This window comes from Crocuta crocuta, unplaced genomic scaffold (genome assembly GCF_008692635.1).
Source record: "Crocuta crocuta isolate KB4526 unplaced genomic scaffold, BGI_CrCroc_1.0 scaffold97, whole genome shotgun sequence".
Classification (NCBI taxonomy): Eukaryota; Metazoa; Chordata; class Mammalia; order Carnivora; family Hyaenidae; genus Crocuta; species Crocuta crocuta.
Window position 1 is genome coordinate 6,782,137 of NW_027531999.1, and position 22,820 is coordinate 6,804,956.

General features: G+C 39.8%; 1 protein-coding gene across 1 annotated transcript in view; it reads left to right on the forward strand.

Annotated features, from left to right (window-relative positions):
• GRIP1 (glutamate receptor interacting protein 1) overlaps positions 1-22,820 on the forward strand; it is a 225,720-nt gene that overhangs the window by 101,708 nt on the left and 101,192 nt on the right. The window contains exons 7-8 of the mRNA XM_077775268.1: positions 18,266-18,413; positions 20,301-20,470. Coding sequence (XP_077631394.1) covers positions 18,266-18,413; positions 20,301-20,470 — 318 coding nt within the window. The remainder of the gene's footprint in view (positions 1-18,265; positions 18,414-20,300; positions 20,471-22,820) is intronic.

Consider the following 22,820-nt stretch of genomic DNA (forward strand, 5'->3'; position numbering starts at 1 on the left):
TTTACCATGTTTGTGTGTTTCCTTGTGGTTTTCATCCTACCTGTACAGTGTAGTGATTTAGTAATTTAAAGGACCAAGGTTTGGTGGCTTAGTCCGTTGAGTGCTCGACTTCAGCTCAGGTCATCATCTCCTGGTCTGTGAGTTCGAACCCCATGTCAGGGTCTGTGCTGACAGCTCGGAGCCTGGAGCCTGCTTCGGATTCTGTGTCTCCCTCTCTCTCTCTGCCCCTCCCCTGCTCATGCCCTGTGTCTCTGACTCTCAAAAATGAATAAATGGTAAAAAAAATAAAATAAAATAAAATAAAACAAAACAAAATAAAATAAAAGGACCCAGGTTTGATTCCTGGCTCTGCAACTTACTAGATATGTGACCTTTCTAAGCTTCAGTTTCCCCAGCTATAAAATGGGGATTCATCATAGCAGTTCATTCCTATGATTTGTGGTGGTTAAAGTTGTTAATATGTTAAAACACTTGGCATATTCCTGGCACACACAGAAACTTAAAAATCTGCTTTTATTATTGTCATTATTATTGTTGTTAGGTGCGCTTTCTCACTCTTGTATTACAGCCTTTCAACTTCGCTTCTATTTCTTGAAGCTAGACCTAGCAAATCCAGCCGTAGTGATCCCTCTGTCACCTTAACTCCTATGGTGGCTTTTTAAGACACCTCTTTATAGTCTTCACCCCACTGAATATAGTAGTGTGGCTTTCTGTGTGTGTGACCATCTCTCCTCTATGAGATTATAAACTCCTTGAGGACAGGGACTATTTCATACCCATATGTATCCTCTGCTGTGCCCTATACATGGAAGACACTATCTCTTGGTTGACTGACTAAATGAATGTACAGATAAACAAAGAGTCAATCAAAATAAACCTGTCTTTCCCCTAAATTTAATAATATTCAAAATAACTTCTCATGTATTTAGAATACTTTTAGGCTACAGGGCACTTCACAATCACTATCCTGTCTTACCCTTACATTACCTCTATAAACCACACTTGCTCCTGTTTTTTGAGAAAGCCTGAAAGGATCATGTTGACCCTGAGAGTCTGACCCTTTCTGATCAATACAAGAATCTATGTGATTTCTTCAGCACTAGGTCAGTTCACACTAATCTGGTGAATTCATTTGCACTTTAAGCGAACAAATCAAAACATAGACTTCATGACCATCACACACACAATGTTTACTGTTGAAGGTGACATTTCTAGAATATTAGGTAAGAACTTTGTAGTTCATATTTGCCTATCTTAGGCAACTTTTTGTTCCTCAGGGAACACATGTGAGACAGACCTTAAGTAAGGTCTTCACCCAAATCACTGTTCTCTTCACAGTGTCATTCTTTTACAGTTCTGTAGCCACAGACCAAATATTCCTAATCTTCTCTTCTTTGTGGCAGAAAGAAAGAATCCTTCATTCCAGAATGCTTATCATCTAATCAGTGGCAACTATGAACTCAAGGCTAAATCATTGATGTTGGAGTTATCATTTTGTTTTTATATACCTTATGAAGTAGGAAAGGAAGGATTTCAGCTGCTCTAAAAATTAGAAATCTAAGGTACATTATTTGCCTTGATGACACAGTTTATAAATGTCAAAGCCAAAATTCAGCCTTTTCGCTAACATAATATGCTGCTATTAGCAAACTATAGTAATAGTAACTGCCTTTACTAAGTGCCTATTCTATTCAAGGCATTTTATAAACTTTATCTCCCTGTGTTCTTACCTTCAGAGGTAGGTGTGTGTGTATCCCCATTCAGGAAACAGAAAATAAAATAACTTGCCTGGGTAGACCATAGCAGAGCCAGAATTCAGACTGTTACGTCTGATCCCAGAACCTTTCCCTCCAGCAATTTAACCGCCCGAGCAGTCTTAGTGCAACATTTATAGGATAATTCCCAAAGCTAAGTGTTGAGAACTGAACTTGAATCCCACCCCCCTGGTCTGTTCTCCCATCTTCCCCGTCTCAGGTGGAGATGCCTCCCTCCGAGCAGTTCTCAAACCAGAGCCCTGGGTCCTCCTTCATTTTCCCTCACCCTGCTTACACCCAGTCACTTCTTCCCGCAGTCACTGGCATGTTCCACGTTAGCCTTCTCCGCACAGATGCAGCCCACTCTCTCCCAGTCACCACCAGGCTTGCCTGTCTCCTCTTCCTCCCCCATTCCCATTCAAATCTGGGCTCCCATAGAAGCCCCAGAGAGGAACCCATAGCATCGCATCATCCTTTCCTCAATGTCGCCCCACTAAATGCCAATCAAGTTCAGTTCTGTGCTGTGCCTGTGCATCCTTGCATGCCATCCCAGAGCTTCCCCCACCTCCACTTTCCATGGTTTCCCAGAAGCTCTCTTCTCTTTGAGTTCCAGGGCTTTTGTTCGAGGGGGGGCCCTCGCCCATACCAGGTTCCCATCCTCAGGGACTTTTCAAGTTCTGTTCCCACTGCTATAGAAGTGGTTCTCCAGCCCTTGCACATGAACAAACCCATTCTTTACCCAGCTATTTTGTACGTATTCTGAGTATTTGTACGTACTCAGCCTCGGTGTCACTTCTTCAGAGAAAACTTCCCTGACACCTTGTTTAAATTAGGTCTCCCCATTTTACTTACCCAGGGAACCCTTGTTCTTCCTTCAGGATAATTATCATTATAATGCTGGTTTGTTGGTGAGCTAATGTGCTGTCTCCACTACACTGTAAGCAGCACCAGGGCAGGGACAGGGACCTTATATATTTTTTTACCAATGTATGCATGAAGCACAAAAAAAGCACATATTCAATATTTGTTGAATGAATGAAACACAGACAGCTTAAGGACAGCGCATCTAATGTATCTCACTAAATTGAGAATAAATATTTACTCCTTTCTGAAGAACTCCAAAGGTAGTAGTAAAAGATGCAATAAAGTCTTACGTAACCAATTCGTATTCCTATTCTGATATTCGTAATCATTCTTCTCTTCCCTCTCCTCTGTTCCCCTTCCTCTTTGCTCCCCTTCTTTTTCCCCCTCCGCTCCACCTCCCTGCCCTTCCCTCACCACCATCTTCCCTCTCCTTCCCTTTCCCTTCTGTAAAGAAACATTTCCTCCAGGTGACAGACAGAAGCATCAGGGTGCCTGAATCCCAGAAAGCCATGTGGAAGGGTTTTTGGTGACTCATTAGCCCATGCCCACAGTTGATTTCTTGCCCAAATTGTCATTAGCTATTTTCAGTGATTCCAGAACACCATAGCTCCAGACTCAACAGTAAGCAGGAGTCTGGAGATCCAGACTTTTAGTGCAGATACCAGACTCTCCTCAAATTAGGTGTCTTGGTATACAAACAACGAATTATTTCTCTACAGTTCTTTGAAGATTGGAAAGTGCTGAGATCAGAGTACAAAGTGGCCTGTATCACCCTGTGACCAGCCCTCCAATTTTAGAAGGACCCTTGTTTTAACAAAGTAGCAAATATGAGCCTTCATGACCAAAGTTCCTAATGCTGTAGCTTCTAAGAGTTGACCTGCTATGGTGTCTTAGCTGCTTGAAAGCTTAATATTCTGCATTTGAGGATCCTCAGCCTCTCTTTAATTATAGCTGTTGCTATTTATTGGAAATGTAAATCTATTGTATCACCTGTACTCGTCCAACCTCTGGCATATTCCATGCCTTTCACAGAGGCTGGAGCCTTACAGATACTAGCAAAAGGGAAAATTCTCTTAGACACTCCTAGGTGTGATTTCAGATAAACATCATATATTTGAACAAGCTAGTGTTTGAGACCTGACATGTTGGGTTCATTAGAGATGTTCATCCTGGCATATTTAAGTTTGTGGCTATCAAAAGGTTAAAAAAAAATCTACTAACATACTTTCTCTCTCTCTCCCCAAGAAGAGAGAGGAATGGTTGTCATTAATTCACAAGAACTGGGTCAAGTATTCAAGCAGTATTTTAGCGGCACACACATGAAATCTCACTGGCCTTTTTGCCTTATGCAATTCCATTCATAATGTTGTTTGCCTGCTTCCTAGGGCCTCTTTGAAAGTTTGCTGCAGACTCTATAGGAGACATCTCACACTGGAGATGTGCTTTGGGCTACTCTGGGACCTCTTCTCAGAGGTGACTACCGTAACTTGAATGCATCTATTGAGTTCTTTAAAAGATAGTTTTGTGTAGGGGTGCCTGGGTGGCTCAGTCAGTTAAGCATCTGACTGTTGGTTTTGGCTCAGGCCTTGATCTTTGGTTCGTGAGTGAGTTTGAGCCCTGCATCAGGCTCTGCACTGACAGCTCGGCGCCTGCTTGGGATTCTGTCTCTCTCTCTCTGTGCCTCCCCCACTTGCATGCATTCTCTCTCTCTCTCTCTCGCTCTCTCTCTCTCTCAAAATGAATAAAAATCAACTTAGAAACAAGATCATTTTGTGCTCAGTGGTACACTTACGTTGCAGAATCTGCTTCACTTAAGCCTTCCTATACACACAGAATTGCAATAGAAGTTTGGCAGCCTTACTAGCAGAATTCTTCCACTTGGTATGGCATTTGTGGCATAAGGTAGGTTTTAGTGTGGTCAGTTGAGCTGAAGATATCATTTGGCAGATTTATTAAATATCCCATCTGTGAAAAAAATGAAAATCAACTTAATTTTCAGGATTGTATAGTTCAGAGGTTCCACATGTGGGTGTTTCTCGAGTGCGTTATCTGAGATAAGGATTCATTAGTTACAGATTATAAAACTAAATCATAGCAGGGTAGATCATCTGAAATTGCACAAAGAGTAATATTGAAATAATTTACAGCACTTAAAGCTAAGTAAGTGGAAAGACACATGAAAATCTAACTATCTAACTAATGAGGAGCGCCTGGGTGGCTCAGTCAGTTCAGCGTCCAACTTAGGCTTAGGTCGTGATCTCACGGTTCAGGAGTTTGAGCCCCACATCAGGCCCATTGCTGTCAGCCTGTCAGTGCAGAGCTGGGAGCCTTCTTCAGATTCTATGTCTCCCTCTCTCTCTGCCCTTCCCCCACTCGCACTCTCTTTCTCAAAAATAAATAAACATTAAAAATTTAAAAACAAAAAAAAGAAAGAAAATCTAACTAATGATATACTAGAATACTGTCCAGCTCTTCCATCCTGCCCCACCTTTCTCTTTCTGTTAAAATTTTCTCTTAATGACAACATCACTGCATCTTACATTAGGCAAACACTCACAGTTCTGGAGACACATACCTAATAACTTAAGTTTTTTACTTAAGAGTTTTTATCTTTCTGTGGCTATGTAAAGTTATTCTTCACATCAGCTAGGAAGTTAATTAAGCAGCACAGATGAAATCAGCATGTTCTGGGTTTATCCCGGGAAGTAGACAAGGATGGAACTGACAGTTTGTGTGGTTCATTTCTGCCAAGTAATGTGCAAAGTACTTTACCTGTTTTATCACTTCTAATTATCATAGCAATCCTGTGACATATAAATTATTATCCTTATATTTCATAAGTGAAGTAGTTGTCTTCGAGAGGTTATATTACCTGCCCCAAATCACACAGATAATATTGTGTTAAACCTAGGATTAAACCCAGATCGACTTCACAAATATGATTATATGCCCACAGAAGATTGACAGTCATTATAGCCAATGTAAGCAACAGTAAATATTTTTAAAAAAGAAACAAATATTTTAAGTATGGATGGAAGCTTTGAAAGCAACAGAAAAAGTAATGAAATATGTCTTTGTATACTGTAAACCTAAAATTCTGAAATTGAAATGTAAGACTCAACAGTCTTTCAAAAATAAATGCCTTATGGGGAATATTTAAAAATAAAAGTGAAATCTTAAGATTTGAAGTATAATCCTTTTAGGCCTAGGTTCATTATTGAGAAAAAGAAATTGAGAAAATCCCAGAACATCAAATATTTAACATTAAGCACCTAAGAGAGTTCTGAGTAACAGGAAGAAAGTGAGACAATGAATTAATTATCTACTAGTGTTTAATCATTCAGGCATTTTTATTGATATGAATTATGGTAAAGCTACTCAGACTAAGGGAGTGAGGCATAAGGATCCAGGAATCCTTTTACCTGTTTTTTCTTTGGTCTCTTAATATCTCATGCCTGCCCAGAGACATCTTCACAGATTTCTGAGCACTGCATCTACAGCTCACATTTCCATAGCAAATGGAAGTGTTAAGATCTCGCCGGTTTCCAAAGACAAGAAAGAAATAGATAGTTCAGGAAAAGGAACACGAGGGTACTCCCAAAGTAGGGTCTACATTCACTTCCCAACACGGTAAAGATATCATCCGTGATAGTGTAACACCATCATCTAAGTCACGGTTCCATAAGGAAGGGTTTAAAATGGAACAGTTTGCTAGCTCTTGCCCTTTGTCAAAGGCTCGCACCTTCCTTAATTCTATAGTCATGCACAAAATGTACTTGGACTCCACAGACCCTCAAGTTCACCACAGAACAACTTGGCTCTTCTTTATGCTGTGTGTACGGGTTTCAGGAAGTTTTCTACTTTCCTCTTTTGAAGTATTTCAAGAGTGGCTCAAATTTTTTTTTTTTATTTTATTTATTTTAAATATTCTCTATACCCAATGTGGGTACTGAACTCATTACACCAAGATCAAGGGTCATACACTCCTCTGACTGAGCCAACCAGACACCCCCAATTTCTCTGAATAGTAGTATATCTTATAGTGACATAAAGGGCTCTTCGTCACTTTCAAATGCCCTCTCTGGTCAAGCAACAGAGACCTCCAGAGGACCTATCTAACTGTGTAAGTGAAAAGATGGTGTTCAAAATATACTTCTGAAGAGATATAAGGCTCCCTGGAGATTCTCTAAATTAAGACACCACAAATAAATCTCAGCATCATCTGCTTAGACCACTCTCCAATGCTGGAATCCTTTTAGGACCTTCCCTACCAGGCTCTATTTGAACACCTCTAATAACAACTTCCTGCCAACCACGTCTCCAGCCAAAAGCAAGAGTCCTCCACCCTCAATGCACAGTGGGATTACCTGGAGAATATTTAAAATGTCCATCCCAAGGGCTTGTTGTGACAAAAATAACATGATGATGTATATGAAAGCACTTTGTAAACTACAACTCCCAGTAAAAATGGAAGGCATGTCATCGTTTACCCTATTAAATAATAACCATTATTAAATAATAATATAATAACGCTTTTAAATAATATTCATCCATCATTCCACCCTGTCTAAACTTTTTTAGATCTGACACCCAACTTATTTTCTATCTTTTCCAGCTGTCTCATACTTTTCTAATTAGAAGTTTTACTTATTTATTACTAATAAATAAGTATTTATTGGGGACTTATCAGATTCAAAACACTAGGCTCTGTGCTTATCATTCCTACCTAGTGGTCACAATTGGCCCAAGCTAGAAGGCCTCTTAGTACCTTTGCATTGTTGATTCCCTGGTCAACTTCCTTTGCTTCTTTATTGATAAGGCATTGTGGTTTTTTGTTTTTGCTTTTGTTTTTTATACAGTAGTTCCATTTTTACTTTTTTTAAAATAGAATTTATTGTCAAGTTAGCTAACATACAGAGTGCACAGTGTTCTCTTGGTTTCAGGGGTAGATGCCCATGATTCATGGCTTACATTCAATACCAGTGCTCATCCCAGCAAGTGCCCTCCTCAGTGCCCCTCTCCCATTTCCCCTCCCCCCACCTCCCTTCAAATCTGTTTGTTCTCTGTATTTAAGAGTCTCTTATGGGTTTGCCTCCCTCTCTGTTTGAAACTATTTTTTTTGCCTTCCCTTCCTCAATGGTCTTCTGTTAAGTTTCTCAAGTTCCACATATGAGTGAAAACATAGGCATTGTTGTCTTAATACATGGTGGTTAAGTTGTTTTTCCTTTCCTTATCCAGCCATATCTTTAGATCTGTACATTTGCCTGCTATTGCTTTGTTTAAATACTGTCTTTACCTCCTGTAAAAACCCAAGGTCAGTCAGAAATATAGATGCTTTAAATATCTCTAGGTATATTTTTGGCAATTTCAAGTAAATCAGCTTTTAGGATGTCTGTGTGGTTGGGATTCACTTGTCTTCAGATCTGGTTCCTTGTGAAGAAGATCCTTTTTTTTTTTTTTAACTGTATACATAAAGCCAAATCCAGCACAGGATGCCAGAGAGAGTCTATATCTTGCTATTGAGCCATTCGCTCTTCCTGACAGACTGTTCCTCTTAGTCTTGGGAGGCTAAGAATCCTGAGTGGTAGGAATTCTTTTTTCAGGCTGGCAGACACTTATTCCTACTTAAGTAGTTTCTCTGCCTCAGCAGAATCTGATGGAAATTCATCCTTTTTTTTTTTTTTTTTTTTTGGATCACTTATCCAGCTCAGAAAACCTGACAGTGACTATTTTTAGACTGAGGAGGAATCAGAGTTTCCAGAGAACGATGATAAGGAATATGATGATTACACAGTAGCCATGTATAAATGTCAAATCTTTGTAACAGTCAGGGCAAAGAGTTTTTCACTTTGTGGCAAATATTTCTACTTTCCCATTGACATTGGTCACTTAAAGGCCAGATTCATTTGGCCGTTCACACTTTTTAAAGCAAATAGGACATAATTTTTTTGAGTTTCTGGAAAGCTTCCTCTTGGTAGACAGAATTATGCTTTTTTTTTTCAAAAGTCACCACATTCATACTGACAGCAGAAATGGAAGCTTCTGGAGCTTTTGCAGTAAAGAGACATGGCATTGTCTACAATGTGTGCCCCAAGTCACTATGTCTGAGCTCATACATTTCTTTGAGAAATTTTGTGACCTGACTTTTCTCATCCTCTCTTTTAAAAGTTTAATAGGTCTATTATTTATCTACATGAGACAAGATTAGAGCCTGAGTAATTGAAGTTGGAAGACTTTTAATAGTATCCTACAAAACATGTTTAAATAACTATAAGTATTATGTAAGTCTATAAAATTTAATACTGAAACCGGCCCTGTAAATTATTTTATATATTATTTTTCCCTTAGCCAGAGGCCTAAACTCCCTAATTTACTTAGTTACTGGGTTCTGCTTTCCCCTGAACTAAATCCATGGTGAAACATCATTCTACAAAGGGCCAAGAAAAGCCAAGGCAGCCTGAAAGAAGGGCAACAAAATCAGAGAACTTATATTTCCGTATGTCGAGATCTGTTAAAAAGCTAAAGTAATTAAGACAGTGTGGTCCTGGCAAAGAAGGACATATTGACCAATGTGACAGAAAAAAGTGTCCAGGAACAGAACTATACGTATATAGTCATCTCTTTTATGACACAAGTGACGTTATTGCAAAGCAGTGAAGAAAGAATGGTTTTTTCAAATAATGATGATGATGGGTCAGTTATATCCATGTGAAAAATATGTATAATGACCCTGCCCCACACCATACATAGAAATCAATGCAGATGGATTACCTATCTAAATGTGAAAATTAAATAATAAAGCCTATAGAAAAAAATGGGATGACATCATCATGACTTCATAGTAAGCAGAGATTTCTTAAAGAGAGCACATAAAGTACCATAAAAGAGAAAAAGAATAATGAAGAACTTCTCTTCATTAAGAGACACCATTAAAGGCCTGAAATGGGAAGCCATAGAGGGGAAAAATATGTTTGCAAACCATATATCCAATAAAGGAGTCATATCAGCATATGTTATTTTTAAATTCCCACAAATCAATAAGCCAGACAACTTAATGGAAAGTCGAGAGGAAAGCCTTGGGCAGACACTTCATAAAAAAAAGATATCCAAGTGGCCCATAACCTAGGAAGGATTGCTCAACGCCTTCATCATCAGGTGAATGCAAAGGGAAACCCCAGTGTGGTATCACTACACACCTACCTGAATGGCTTCAGTAGAAAAGACTGACCACAGCAAGAGGTGACAAGCATGTGGAACAACTGGAATTCTCATTTCCTGCAGGTTAGAAGATAAATGTGTACAACTCCTCTGGTTGAATATATTCCTATCCCGCTGCCCAACAATTCAGTCCTAGTTATGACTCCTACAGAAATGCATTCCTGTGTTCACCAAAAGACATTCTAGAATGTTGATGGCAGCAATATTTGTAATAGCCAAAAAACTGGAAAATACCTAAATAGTAGAATGGATAAATTATGACATATTCACCCAATGGAATATTATATAGCATTAAGAATGAATGACCTAAAATTACTCCCTAAGATATGCATGAATCTCATTACCATAATAGTGAGCAGAAAAGGCAGAATCAGAAAAGTATAACATGGGTATGTTTTTGAAAGTACAAAAATAAGCAATACTATCCTATGCTGATAGAAGTCAAGATAGTGGTGGTGACCTGTGGGACAGGGGTGATTTTTAGGAATATAAAAGTGGGAGGATTCTTTAATGCTGGTACTGTTCTATTTCTGGGTCTGAGTATGGATATACAGATGTGTTCCGTTTATAAAAATTTATCAAGCTGCTAATTCATGATTTGTGCATTTCTCTGTATGTTTATTTTACTTCAATACAAAGTTTAAAAAACACTGTAACCCAATAAGCAAGGTTTAGAAAATAACAGTAGCAGTCATGTAAAATATGGAGAGGAAGCCAAGATGTTTGAAAGTTAAGCTGATGTAGGGAACAAGTCAGTCATCAACCACGCTTTAGCCAAACTTAAGTTAACACGGGACCTATTATTGAGTTTCACTTACTTTGGACTCTTCTTACAATGCAGTAACTATGCAAATTGTCTCCTTTAACTCCCTAGGAAAAACAGGGTTTAAGATAAAGCTCATTTGAACATGAAAGGTACACTTTGTTGTATTGGGAATATTTCCCAAACAGTGTATTTCAATAAGCAAAAATAAATTGGCAATTTTTTTTGAAAGTTAAAAAAAAGGTTATTAGAGTTCAGCTCATCTGAAAGAGATTGAAATTATTAGTAGCGTTATTTGAATAGGCTATCAGTAATAAAAATACTTTTAACTAATGGGTAAATTGAAAAGCACCCCAAAGGTACTTTCTATCTGAATGAATGTAAGGCAGGCAGAGCTAATAATACCATGCAGTCTTTCTGCCACCCCTGGAGGTTCTAATCAAGCCTTATGCTCTGATTGAAATGCAGGGCTCAGAGTGGGAAAACTGATTAACAAAATAAAAAATCCGGAGTGTTTCCCATGCAAACAGTCATCAGCGTATCTTATGTAATTATGTAGCCCATAAATCAACACAGCGTGCAAGGGCTCCAGCCATAGTGTAAATATCTTAATGACTGAGACATCTTTAGCCATGAATAATTTATATCTGCAGGATCCATTTTTCTCAACCGTGCTTCACTTAGGCAGGACAAACTAATCTGCTGTCAGGGGATGGGCTCTTGATTATTTCTTCCTGATTTTTCTTCTGTTTATTTTTCTCATTTTGACACACTCCATTTTTCCCTCTTGCACTTTCTTAAATAAGGGTCCCTCATTCATCCACCCTGTCTGCTCGCTTTTACTTTTGCTATGCATCTTATTAGACATCTTGGAATAAAGCCAGGGCTTTTGGACTCCTACTTTTCATAAGGCCCTCTGTAAATGGAATGAGGTGGTAACTAGGGAAATAGGCTTAATGCCACAAGGCGGTATGAGCTTCTTGATGTTGTTGTGGGGAAGCATTTATTATGGAAAGCAATTGCCAGAAAAGGCTAATGATCAATTAAACGTTAGCATTTGTAGATCCCCTTCTGTGATGCAGAAAGTAACTGCCACATGGGTAATGCTGGAAAGCTTACTTGCTAAAATAGTTTTGTTGTTTTCTTAGAGCCCATTAAAATAAAGGCAGCTGAGAAACATTCAAATCAAATTCTATGTTACCTAAAAAGCAGACAGACAGGTCCTTATGGACAGGAAACTTTGATCACCTGTGGATCAAATGACAAACTTGAGTAAATTTCCTAGAAACCTAGAAATCACATCCTATTTGATAACTGATTATTTTTTATAAGGACATTGACTCTATCATATTAAAGATTTCATTAGAAGGGGAAATTGCCAGCATTATATGGCCTGCATTGAAAGAAAAAAAAAGTAACTACAAACTTCTTGCGGTTCAGCAGAATCATTTTCCATAGTGGAATCCAGGAGTTACATCCCATAGCCCCACCTTCTTGGCAAAGGATCCCTTGAGTTAACTAGAAGGAAGGAACAGTACATTTTCATCTTTGAGTCCCCAGTACCTTCTAATGTTCCTGGAATACAGTTAGCACTCAATAAATGTATCTTTAAAGTCTATTTTGATGTAAGGATGGTGACTTAGCCTGCAGATTTAGAAAGGTCAGTTCTGTGGGAATGTGAGGTATGTGATCTTCTAACCTGGTAAGAATCTGGTTAGGCTTCTCATCTCCTGATAGTACATTAATCCTGTAACTGATTTATCTGATGTCCAAAACAAATTGATCTGGTCTCAATCATTTATATAAAATGTCAATATACTAAGGTCTTCTTGCAGAGAACCATCTTGAAATGTCTAATATCCATCTTCTGTTGGAAACCCAAGTGAGGGGAAAGACTGATAGCTAGGAAATATCCCCAGAGAGACATTCAGTCTGTCCAAGCTAGGATCTGCCTTGAGATCAAGTTGATTACTACATTAGCTTATTCCATGGTAGGGACACTGTCATTGATTTGCTTTTTAATTTTATTCCTCAACCTTGATGAAAGAACAGCCATTGGAAACCACCTCTGTGTCCTGTTATAAAAATGTGTAGAGGAATGCGTGGGTGGTTCAGTTAAGCACCCAATGCTTGATTTCAGCTCATGTCATGATCTCACGTTCATGGGATTGAGCCCCATGGCAGGTTCTGCCCCAAGCCTGCTCATACTCTCTCTGTTTCTCTCAAAATAAATAAACATTTAAAAAATGCAGCGAAGATACTCCCCATTATATCAGTTAGCATGATGATAGATAGATAGATGATAGATCGATCGATCTAGATCTCTCTTTATAGATATAAATGTAGAGATATAAAACCCCATGAGATATCTTTTACAGCTTCCTGCTAGAAGAATCTTTACTTCCACTGCAAAGACTAGAAGGCTTCTGCCTTACCAGTGATGATAACTGAATAATTGGCCATATTTCCTTTATTATCCCAGTTTCCAGGAAGCACAGAGTGTATATATATATATATATATATATATATATATTTTTTTTTTTTTTNCCACTTTAAAGTGTGCAATGTAGGGGCACCTGGGTGAATCAGTCAGTTAAGTGTTCAGGTTTTGATTTCAACACAAGTCATGATCTCACAATTTGTGGGTTACAGTACCCTGTCGGACTCTGCACTGACAGCAAGAAGTCTGCTTGTTATTCTCTACGCCCCCCCCACCTCTCTCTCTGCCCCTCTCCCATTCACACTGTCTCTCTCAAAATAAATAAACTTAAGAAAAAACTGAAGTGTACAATTTAGTAGTAGCATTTAGTACATTCACAACACCGTGCGACCATCAGCTCTGTGTAATTGCAAAACTTAAGCAGTCACCCCCCATTCCCCTCTGCCCCCAAGCCCTGGCAACTAGCAATCTATTTTCTGTCTCTTTGAATGTACCTATAGTTCAGCATCATTTTTGCAATTCATTCAAACCATGTCTATTAACCCTGTGGGCAAAGCACTTGTAGGCTCTTTTCCTTCTTTCTGATTCTTTCTTTATATCACATATTTTGTTTAAAACAAGCAGCCTCCAGACTTTGTGGAAAGAAGTTGAGTGGAGATATATACAAACAAGGATCTCCTCCTTTTTACCTCTAGAGCCACTCACCACCCTTCTCCTGCTACTATGTGCTGTGACCTGTACGGCCTGTATAATGGGCTCTCATGCCCTCTGGCTCCATTTGGGTTTAGATAATAGGGAATCACTGCCGGAGATGAGAGGGAGGGAAAACAGTGGTGGAGGGTGTTATTCCCTCCTAGCTTCCTCCCTATGGATTCACTGGGGAGGGCTGTGTCCTATGACTCAAGGTCCCAGCTCCTTGTCAGGGAGCCCTTTCCACACAGAATCCCTATTTCATTAATAGTTCTAGCCTTTGCTTCTTCAGGACAGTGTAGCAAAATCCTTCTGGCCCCAGAGTATTACATTATCCCAGTGGTTTCCCTCTAAATTGCCCACACCTTTCTAAATATTTCTTTTATTAAACTTCCAACAAATTATCCTAACTTGAGTGTATCATCTGTTTCTTGTGAGGACCCTGACTCAAATAAGCAAATTCTACTCTGTGGTTCTGGTTAGCTGTAGGTCAACATGATTTGTTCAGAGTCCTCTGCAGATAAGCTGGTCTGGCAGATTCTCCTAGGATCAGAGAATATCTTCTCGAAGACATCCAAAGCATTCACAATCTCTTCATGGTTTTAAGGTGCAGGACCTTTGTGTCAATCCCTAAGTGAAAGCAGTCTGTTTTAAGAGTTCATAATCCTGGAGGTGGTTTATTTACTTGACCATTTTCAGCTGCTATAATACCCACTTATAGAGCTACAATGACCAATGAGCTCAAGTTCCATCTGGAAAAAGGTGGATTACCTATCTGCCGATGGATTGTTCCCTAATTCTTTCACTCTTAGATAAAACTCAAACAGTTCTCAGTCTGATATTGTGAGACATTAGATGGAATTCATTATAGCAGCCTTAGAATTTAGGCAAAAGAAAAATATTCCTCATCATCATTACCTATGTTATGCAGATGCAGCTTGTTACAAGAGGAGCCATTGAAAGGATTTAAGCATAGGGTTAACATGATCCCAACTATGCTAGGAACTACTTCAAGCAAAACAACATGACTAAATTTCTGTATCATTAGTGGAGTTAGCATAACACCTTGAACAAAATAATAGGTATTCATGCTTTCAGTTGTTCTGCCAACATATATCACTGAGCACCTACTATGTACATAGATGTTGTAGACTGTGGAGTCACAGTCATGAGGAGGGCATCCACAATCATGAGGAGCAGCACAGAGCTTACATTTTTAATTGAAAAACAATTAGGGGCTCCTGGGTGACTCAGTGGGTTGACTCCCTGACTCTTGATTTCAGCTCAGGTCATGATCTCATGGTTTGTGAGATTGACCCCACATTGGGCCGTGTGCTGACAGCATGGAAATTGCTTGGGATTCTCTCTCTCCCTCTCTCTCTCTCTCTCTCTCTCTCTCTCTTCCTCTCTCTCTCTCTCTCCCTGCCCCACCCCTGCTCTCTCTCTCAAAATAAATAAACAACCTTTAAAAGACAGAACAATTGATTAAACAGCTAATTAAATAACTAAGTGTTGGATTACATTTATTAGAAGTCCTGTGAAGGAAAAACACAGGGTTCTATAAACACATTTCACAAGCAGGTTCCCATGGTTTTCAGATCGGGGCAGGAATCCCTGAGGAAGTGACATTTGAGAAAAGCAGTGTTGAAGTAGATAAAGGAGAAACCAGGGTGGGTAGAGGGAGAGTTGGAGCATTCCAGGTAAGCAGAACCATATATATAAGAGACCAGAGGCAGGAAGGCACAAGGCGTTTTTAAAGAATTGAAAGAGAAGTAAGGGGTAGAACAGATAGAACAAAAGCAGAATGATGGAAATAAAGCTGTTGAAGTAAGCAGGAGCCAGGTGTAGGCCCTTGTAGACTGTGTTAAAATATTTTACCCCATAAGAACAATCATTGAAAGGATTTATGCATGGTGTTCATATGATGAGATATGTTTTTTTAAAAAAATCACTGGGTGAAGGAAGGTGGAGCCATGAGAGGAGAAGGGGATATCAGATGATCGTAACTTGGACTGAAAGAATGATTGTGGAGATGGAAAGAAAGGATGAAGTTGAGAACTATTTAGGAATTAGAGTCAAGAGGAATTTGCGAGGATGAGGGAGAAGATGGAGTTGAGGTGACTCCTAGGTTTCTGGTTTGCATGAGGGAATACAACAGGAGTCCCTCACTGGGATAAGGAAACATGGACGGAACCCAGTGGAGTGTGGTGGGCCTATCAGTTTTACATACACTGTGTTTGTTGTGCTCACGAAACATCCAAGAATTGTTCAAGGTGGTGGGGGTGACAGTGAGAGCTCAGAGGAAGGATTTGTGCTGGACACATAAATTTAAGAGTGATCGTGGTTAAGTGAAACTGGGCTACTAAGGAGAAAGAATAGAAGGCTAAGCTCATATTCAATTAACTATTGTCAACAATTCCTGATCATCTTTACATGAGATAAACACCTTCCTTCCTGTACCATCTTTATTTTTTCTGTGTAAGTTAGCGCCTCATTATGACACAGTCCTGTTAGAAACTTAAACTTGTGCCCTGGAAACCCCTTAATGTGAAATTGTTATATAATGAGAGTATAAGGGTGGGAGACCATCCCTCAAAGTCAGTCTTTAAAGGATGTTACTTTTGTTATATTTAATGAGTCTAATGATTTACATCCCATCTTGGTAAACAATGGCTGTCTACAATCACTTAATATCTAGCAGTTCACCTCTTCTACTCATTAGTAGGATATTGGAGTTTAAATTTAGCTATTGCATGTTTTTATAAAGATTTCCTAGTTCACCATATCTGCATGTTGCCTCAGTGATAAAGATGTACTTGCAGAAAGATAAGTTGTGTTAATGAAGAGCAGTAGGAAATCAGAAAAATATTACAGAACAATATACAGTCTTGTAAAATGAGGTCATAATATAGTGAAAAGAATACTAATATTCTGTATGTATAGCACTTTGTAAATTACAAAATGATTTAACTATGCATTGATTTCATCAAAGTAAGCACCGAGGAAAAGGTACTATTTTATAAGCAAGCAAGCCGACTTAGGAAGTTTTAATCACTCATCTGAGGTACCATGATCAGAGTATTGTGGGAAAACAAAGAATTAAATGCAGATGTTTTAATTTTTTTAAGGTTTATTTTTTTAAATTTTTTAAATGTTTTATTTGTTTCTGAGAGAGAGAGAAAGAGCATAAGCAGGGGAGGGTCAGAGAGAGAGGGAGACGCAGAATCTGAAGCAGGCTATAGGCTCTGAGCTGTCCGCACAGAGCCCGGCACGGGCCTCCAACCCACGAACCATGAGATCATGACCTGAGCTGGAGTCAGACGCTTAATCAACTGAGCAACCCAGGCGCTCCTTTAATGTTTATTTTTGAGAGAGACAGAGCATGAGTGGGAGAGGAGCAGAGAGAGAGGGAGACAGAATCTGAAGCAGGCTCCAGACTCTGAGCTGTCAGCACAGAGCCCGATGCAGGACTTCAGCTTGGGAACCATGAGATCATGACCTGAGGTGAAGTTGGACGCTTAACCAACAGCCCCCCCAGACACCCCACTGCAGGTGTTTTAATTCCATCTCCAGGGTTCTTACCCGTATGACCCCTGCCTCTTTGGAACTTTAAGTGAAATCCTGAGTTTTCTCACTTACTCATGCATTCATTCTTTTTTTTTTTTTTTTATTGCACACCTTCTATGTGCCAGTCATTATGCCAGGCACTGAGGATGCTGTGATCAATAAGAAATCACCTCTGCCTTTACAGCAAGCTTGCTGTCTGGCAAAGGACGGAAGCATGTAATCCGCACTGGCCACTATGACACAGTGAGGTGTGTGCCACAAATGAAGGCAGATAGCAGGCTAGAGGAGCACATGAGAAAGGGATCTCACCAAATCATGAGTCAAGAGAGGCTTTTCAGAAGAATTGATGTTTGCACTGAGTTCCCAAGTAGGACTTGAAGGAATAAAGAGTGTTCCAAGCCAAAAGTAAAGGAGTGTAGAGTCACTTCTGAGGGTGAGGTGACCCTCGATCAGGTCCAGGATAAAAAAAGACCCAAAGGATTCACAAATTCAACTTAGTATATGCATTCCTAGTATTTGGCTACTTAGAAACATCATCTATTCCCCTAGTCCCCCATCTATCCTTCCATCCATCCATCCATGCACAGTACGTACTGAGATGTTTGAATTAATTAATTTTTAAAATTGTTATTGAGAAACCTAGCCTTGCCAGGCACTGTGCCAAGTGATAAAGAGGGCATAAAGATCCACAAAACATTATCCCCACTGATGTGAAGCTTAAATTTTAATCGAATCCAGTTTACATATTACTGGATATGCAAGCTGAATAGAACAGGTGTCCTCAGAGATGCTGTAAAAAGTTACCACTGGCAGACGGCACGATACCCGAAGGGAAGCGTAAGTTTCATTGCTCACATTAACAGACCAACGTCAGACTGAACATTCCCCACATTTCTCATGTGTCGGTGTTTGCTTATTGGGTTTTTTTGTTTTGTTTTGTTTTGTTTTCTGATATTTGTTCTTCCATAGATTCTGTGGCAACAGCATCCGGGCCACTGCTAGTTGAAGTTGCCAAAACTCCTGGTGCCAGCCTTGGGGTTGCCCTAACGACCTCGATGTGCTGTAACAAACAGGTCATTGTCATAGACAAAATCAAATCTGCAAGTATTGCAGACAGGTGAGTGTTGTAGAAAGTGCCTACTTTTCAAAACTGCATGAGTGTTATAATATATATCTATATATCTTTCCATACGTATATACACGCATATGTAATACATACACATTTACACGTGCCTTCACACACAGACATATATGATTTTAAAAAAAGAGCTCTTCTGCCCACCTTTGCAAGTTTCATCAAGAAAACAAATGACGGTTCTAGGGCTTAAAACTTCACCCACCTTGTCAGCCACCCCGCTCAATATCACCTCACCCAGACGTTTGGTGTGGCCTTTAGAAACAGAGGGGAAGGTAGTCAAGCAACTGAACAAGGTTCCCTACTGTGTTCTAGGGTGATGGCTTGTTCTTGGTGTAGGGTAGCTAAGTGTATCTTTAGTGCGCTCCATTTAGAGAAGTCATAGGTTTCCCTGAACTATTAACAGTTAAATCTCGCCACCATAAAATCTTATTCCTTTTTTCTTAAAAGAGTAAAACAATATTTTTGAAATAATGCAGTCTTTAAAAAGAGGCCTGACGCTGTCACGGAATGTTAATCTTAGGGTTTCACAATCTTCAAGGGCCGCTGGAAGCATCATTCATTCCTAGGACACAATAAAAACAAAAGTGCTTTTCCCTGAATTCTTTTTCCGAATTAATATTTTAGACTTACAAGGTGAGAAAGGGGGAGGGGGTGGAGAAAGACTACCTCACCACCTGATAAATTATTTCACAGCTCCTGGTAAGAACCCCCCCCCCCACCTTCATAGCCGAAGCTCTTCAAGTGCTCCCCCTCGGACTTTTATTTTTAGACAGAAGGGATGACTTGAAATGCTTTTTTGTTTTGAGAAGGAGACTGTTTTCACGGTGGAAGTCTCTAGATATACTTCAAAAGGCCGAGCCTCCCTTGCATGTTTCCAGCCTCTTTTTCATATGCCCTCGCCTTACCTGGTAAACCTCCAACTCGGACGCAGTAACCCGCAGCAACCCCTGTCTTGGTCAGTCTACAGCTCCACTGTGGTCTTACCCTACATTCAGTCCTTTAACAGCGACGGCCATTGATCCAGGGGTGTTCTCCAGTTCAATGGTGCAGGATGCTTTAATTTTCTCCCTCTGTTTTTTTCCCATTCCGCAGGGGGTAACCAGTTTAAGGAGCTGTCCACTTGACTGGTACGTCGGGATGCTGACTGCTGTGTTTGCTTTTCTCAACTCATCCAGTAGCCAGTCTCTTGAGTTCAGCAAGCCCCTCCCTCACCCCAGCTTTCCCCTTCACTCACCACACAGGCCTCCTTTATGACTCTTTTGACTCCTGCATAATTTCCATCGCCATCGAGAGCTTTTGTACTAATCGATGTTTAACTCCAAAATAACAAAACAAAATAGAGTAGTAAAGAACTGGTGATTTGGCAGCTTGTGTGAGAGAGTTCTGAAAAAAAGCGTTAGTTGAATCTCCCCCCAGTTATTCCGTTCACGCATAAACTAGTTGTAAATGATCCTACTCCAATTATGTGAGTCACGTCTTGACATCCTGAACATTCACCAGCTCATATTTATAGATCTACAAACCGACAAGAAAAATCACAGAAGAAAGTCAAGGGGAAAAATTGTCCTGTTCTTCCCTTCCCTCCCACACTCTTCCCGTCAACTTCTGGCACCACCACCCTGAAATGATATGATTTTTTTAAGAGGCACAAGAGAAAAACATTTCCTTGAATTTTTCTGTATTTCCTACATTCCTGTGCATACGCAAGGTGCTTCACATTTGACAGATGGTGTTTCCTATAACACTCAAACTTTTCCTTTTTTAAGTAAATGCAAACTGTGTGAAATGTTAAGACTATGAAGGACGTGAAAGTCATATTCCGAAGACGAGAGCACTCATCGCACTGAGTATTTCTCCTTTCCATAGATGTGGCGCCCTGCACGTGGGAGATCACATCCTGTCCATCGACGGAACCAGCATGGAGTACTGTACACTGGCAGAAGCCACCCAGTTCCTGGCAAACACCACCGACCAGGTCAAGCTTGAGATTCTTCCCCATCATCAGACCCGCTTGGCCCTGAAGGGACCTGAGCATGGTGAGAAGGATCTGTCCGGATAAATCTCTTTATCTTGCTTTTACAGTTATTGCTTCTCTCGCAGAATTAGAAGCAGAAAGACACAGAGGCTGATTCTGGCTTTATCATTTCTTTCAAAGCAGCGGGTTATCTTTGTTTACTTTTCCTCATCTCCCAGATCCTTTTTCCTGAGCCAAAGTAATTTATTTGAAACCTCAAAATTGAGGAAAGAAACACTGAAATAGAATTTTCAGGCTTGTACTATTTGGTATTTAAAAAAAAAAAGCCTTTGTTGCAAATTGAGTGTCGAGAGAAGGGAAATAATTTGACTTCCTGTTATGCATAGTGAATTTCCACTCTACTTGAAGGACAATGAAGGCAAATTGTGAAACTCTCGCTTTTTAAAAATAGTTATAAAATGAGTATTTATGGCAGACTCTTCCAATCTGGGGAGGAAAAACAGTTGTATGAAAGGTTGACTTTCTCTACATTTCGTCTATTTGTCAGAATAGCTTTTTCCTTAGTGTTTCCATAAAGGAACAGCCTTTATGCCGAAATGTCATTCCTGGGAGCATCAGAATATTGGACTACTCTTAGTCAGTATTAAGTGTCAGCTGAGGGGACCTACATTTTCACTGTCTGGAAGCTCACAGATACGTTTGCTAAGTGTTTATACACGGTCCACCTAGGGATCTTTAAACAAAACCCGGTAAAAGAGAAAGGACATGGAGCCCAAAATCACATGAAGAAATACTCTCCAGTGGGGTCTTTGTTCCATCTCCCACCCCCCTTCCCTTAAGCCAAGTGCCCCCCTTTTTCATTCCTTGAAATCGATGCCTTGAAGCTTCACTAGTGCTGTCAGGGGGCCCGAATGGAGAAGAGCACTTTTGTGTATGTTTAGAGAAAGAAGACAATTTTCTCTGGAATTGAAATTTTGTTTGTGAAGAGATCATTTGTATTATGTGTCTCCCACCTTCTGAAATACACCGCGCTTTTTGAAGAAAAGAAACAGAGGGATCAGATCATTTTCATACCGAATGAGTCAGCTGGATGCAACCTTTTTTAATTAAATGGAGCTTAGACAGCCCCGGAGCTAATGAAAATCTCTAGTACAGCATTACCTTTATCAGATTTTAATTTTACACAATGGAGGCGAGAAGTGATGCAGTATAGGCAGGTTATGAAAAAACATTCCACCTCATTTGACTAGAAATGGGATGGGGCTCCGGGAGGTGCAGGTCACGGGAATACACACCATTCTGGACAGGAGACCCTTTGCGGCACCCTGGCAGAGGGGAGAGATTTCTCAAACTAAGTTTCTTCTAAATTAATCTGAAGTTGTCACTGGGTTTGGAGCACAGTAGGTATAAGAGTGCACCCTGTGTAGTGCTTTCTCAGCATGAGATTGGGCTTGGTAAATTCTGCTCTCAGTGAATCAGAAATATAGAGCAGACCCTTGCAAAATGTCATTATTTTCAGCAACCTCATTTCCCCCTTTTTATTTGCCCTGTATATACATCATAAATAGTCCAAACAGTTTCCACCTCATGAATATTTTTATATTTAAATATTTTTACCTGTCAAGACAATTTGAGAGGATGAATGTATACACTAAAATGCATGGAGACCAAGAACAAATTATTTTTTTAAATACAGAAGATCTGATGTCATTGTGATTTTTCAGAGGGGTACAGGGTGGTGTTGGTAATTTAAGTAATTCAAGCTTCCACTTCTGACCCTGTCATCTAATTTGGGTACCAGTTGCTTATAATCTTTCTTATCTAGCCTACAGGCATCTCCCGACGGTTTACATTAAAATCAAACTTGAGGGGCCCCGGGTGGCTCAGTGGGTTAAGCACCCACTGTTGGCTCAGGTCATGATGTCATGGATCATGGGTTCTAGCCCTGCATCGGGCTCTGTGCTGACAGCTTGGAGCCTGGAGCCTGCTTTGGATTCTGTGTCTCCCTCTCTCTCTGCCTCTCCCCTGCTCGCTCGCTCTCCTCTTTCTCTCTCTTTCTCTCTCTAATAAACATTAAAATTAAAAAATAAAATAAAATCATACTAGCATTTTCGAGAGGACAAAAGAATTAGCTCCTAAACATAATTAAGTCACAGTTAAGAATAGGGGGTGGGGGACTACCCCCCAAAATTATGGTGTTTATAATTCTCAAACTTCTGTTTTTATATGTGGTAGAGTTGTTTTACATAGTCTCTCCCTTTTTCCACAAGAGAGTTCTGGTTATCTTTTCAGGAAGTCTGATCCTTAAACAGCTTATCTCTCATCCTATGGTAGATGGAAATGCATTTCCCAAATTTTGTTTCACAAGAAAGTATCCACCATAGTGTTTTCAGAGAAATAAAGAAATGGGC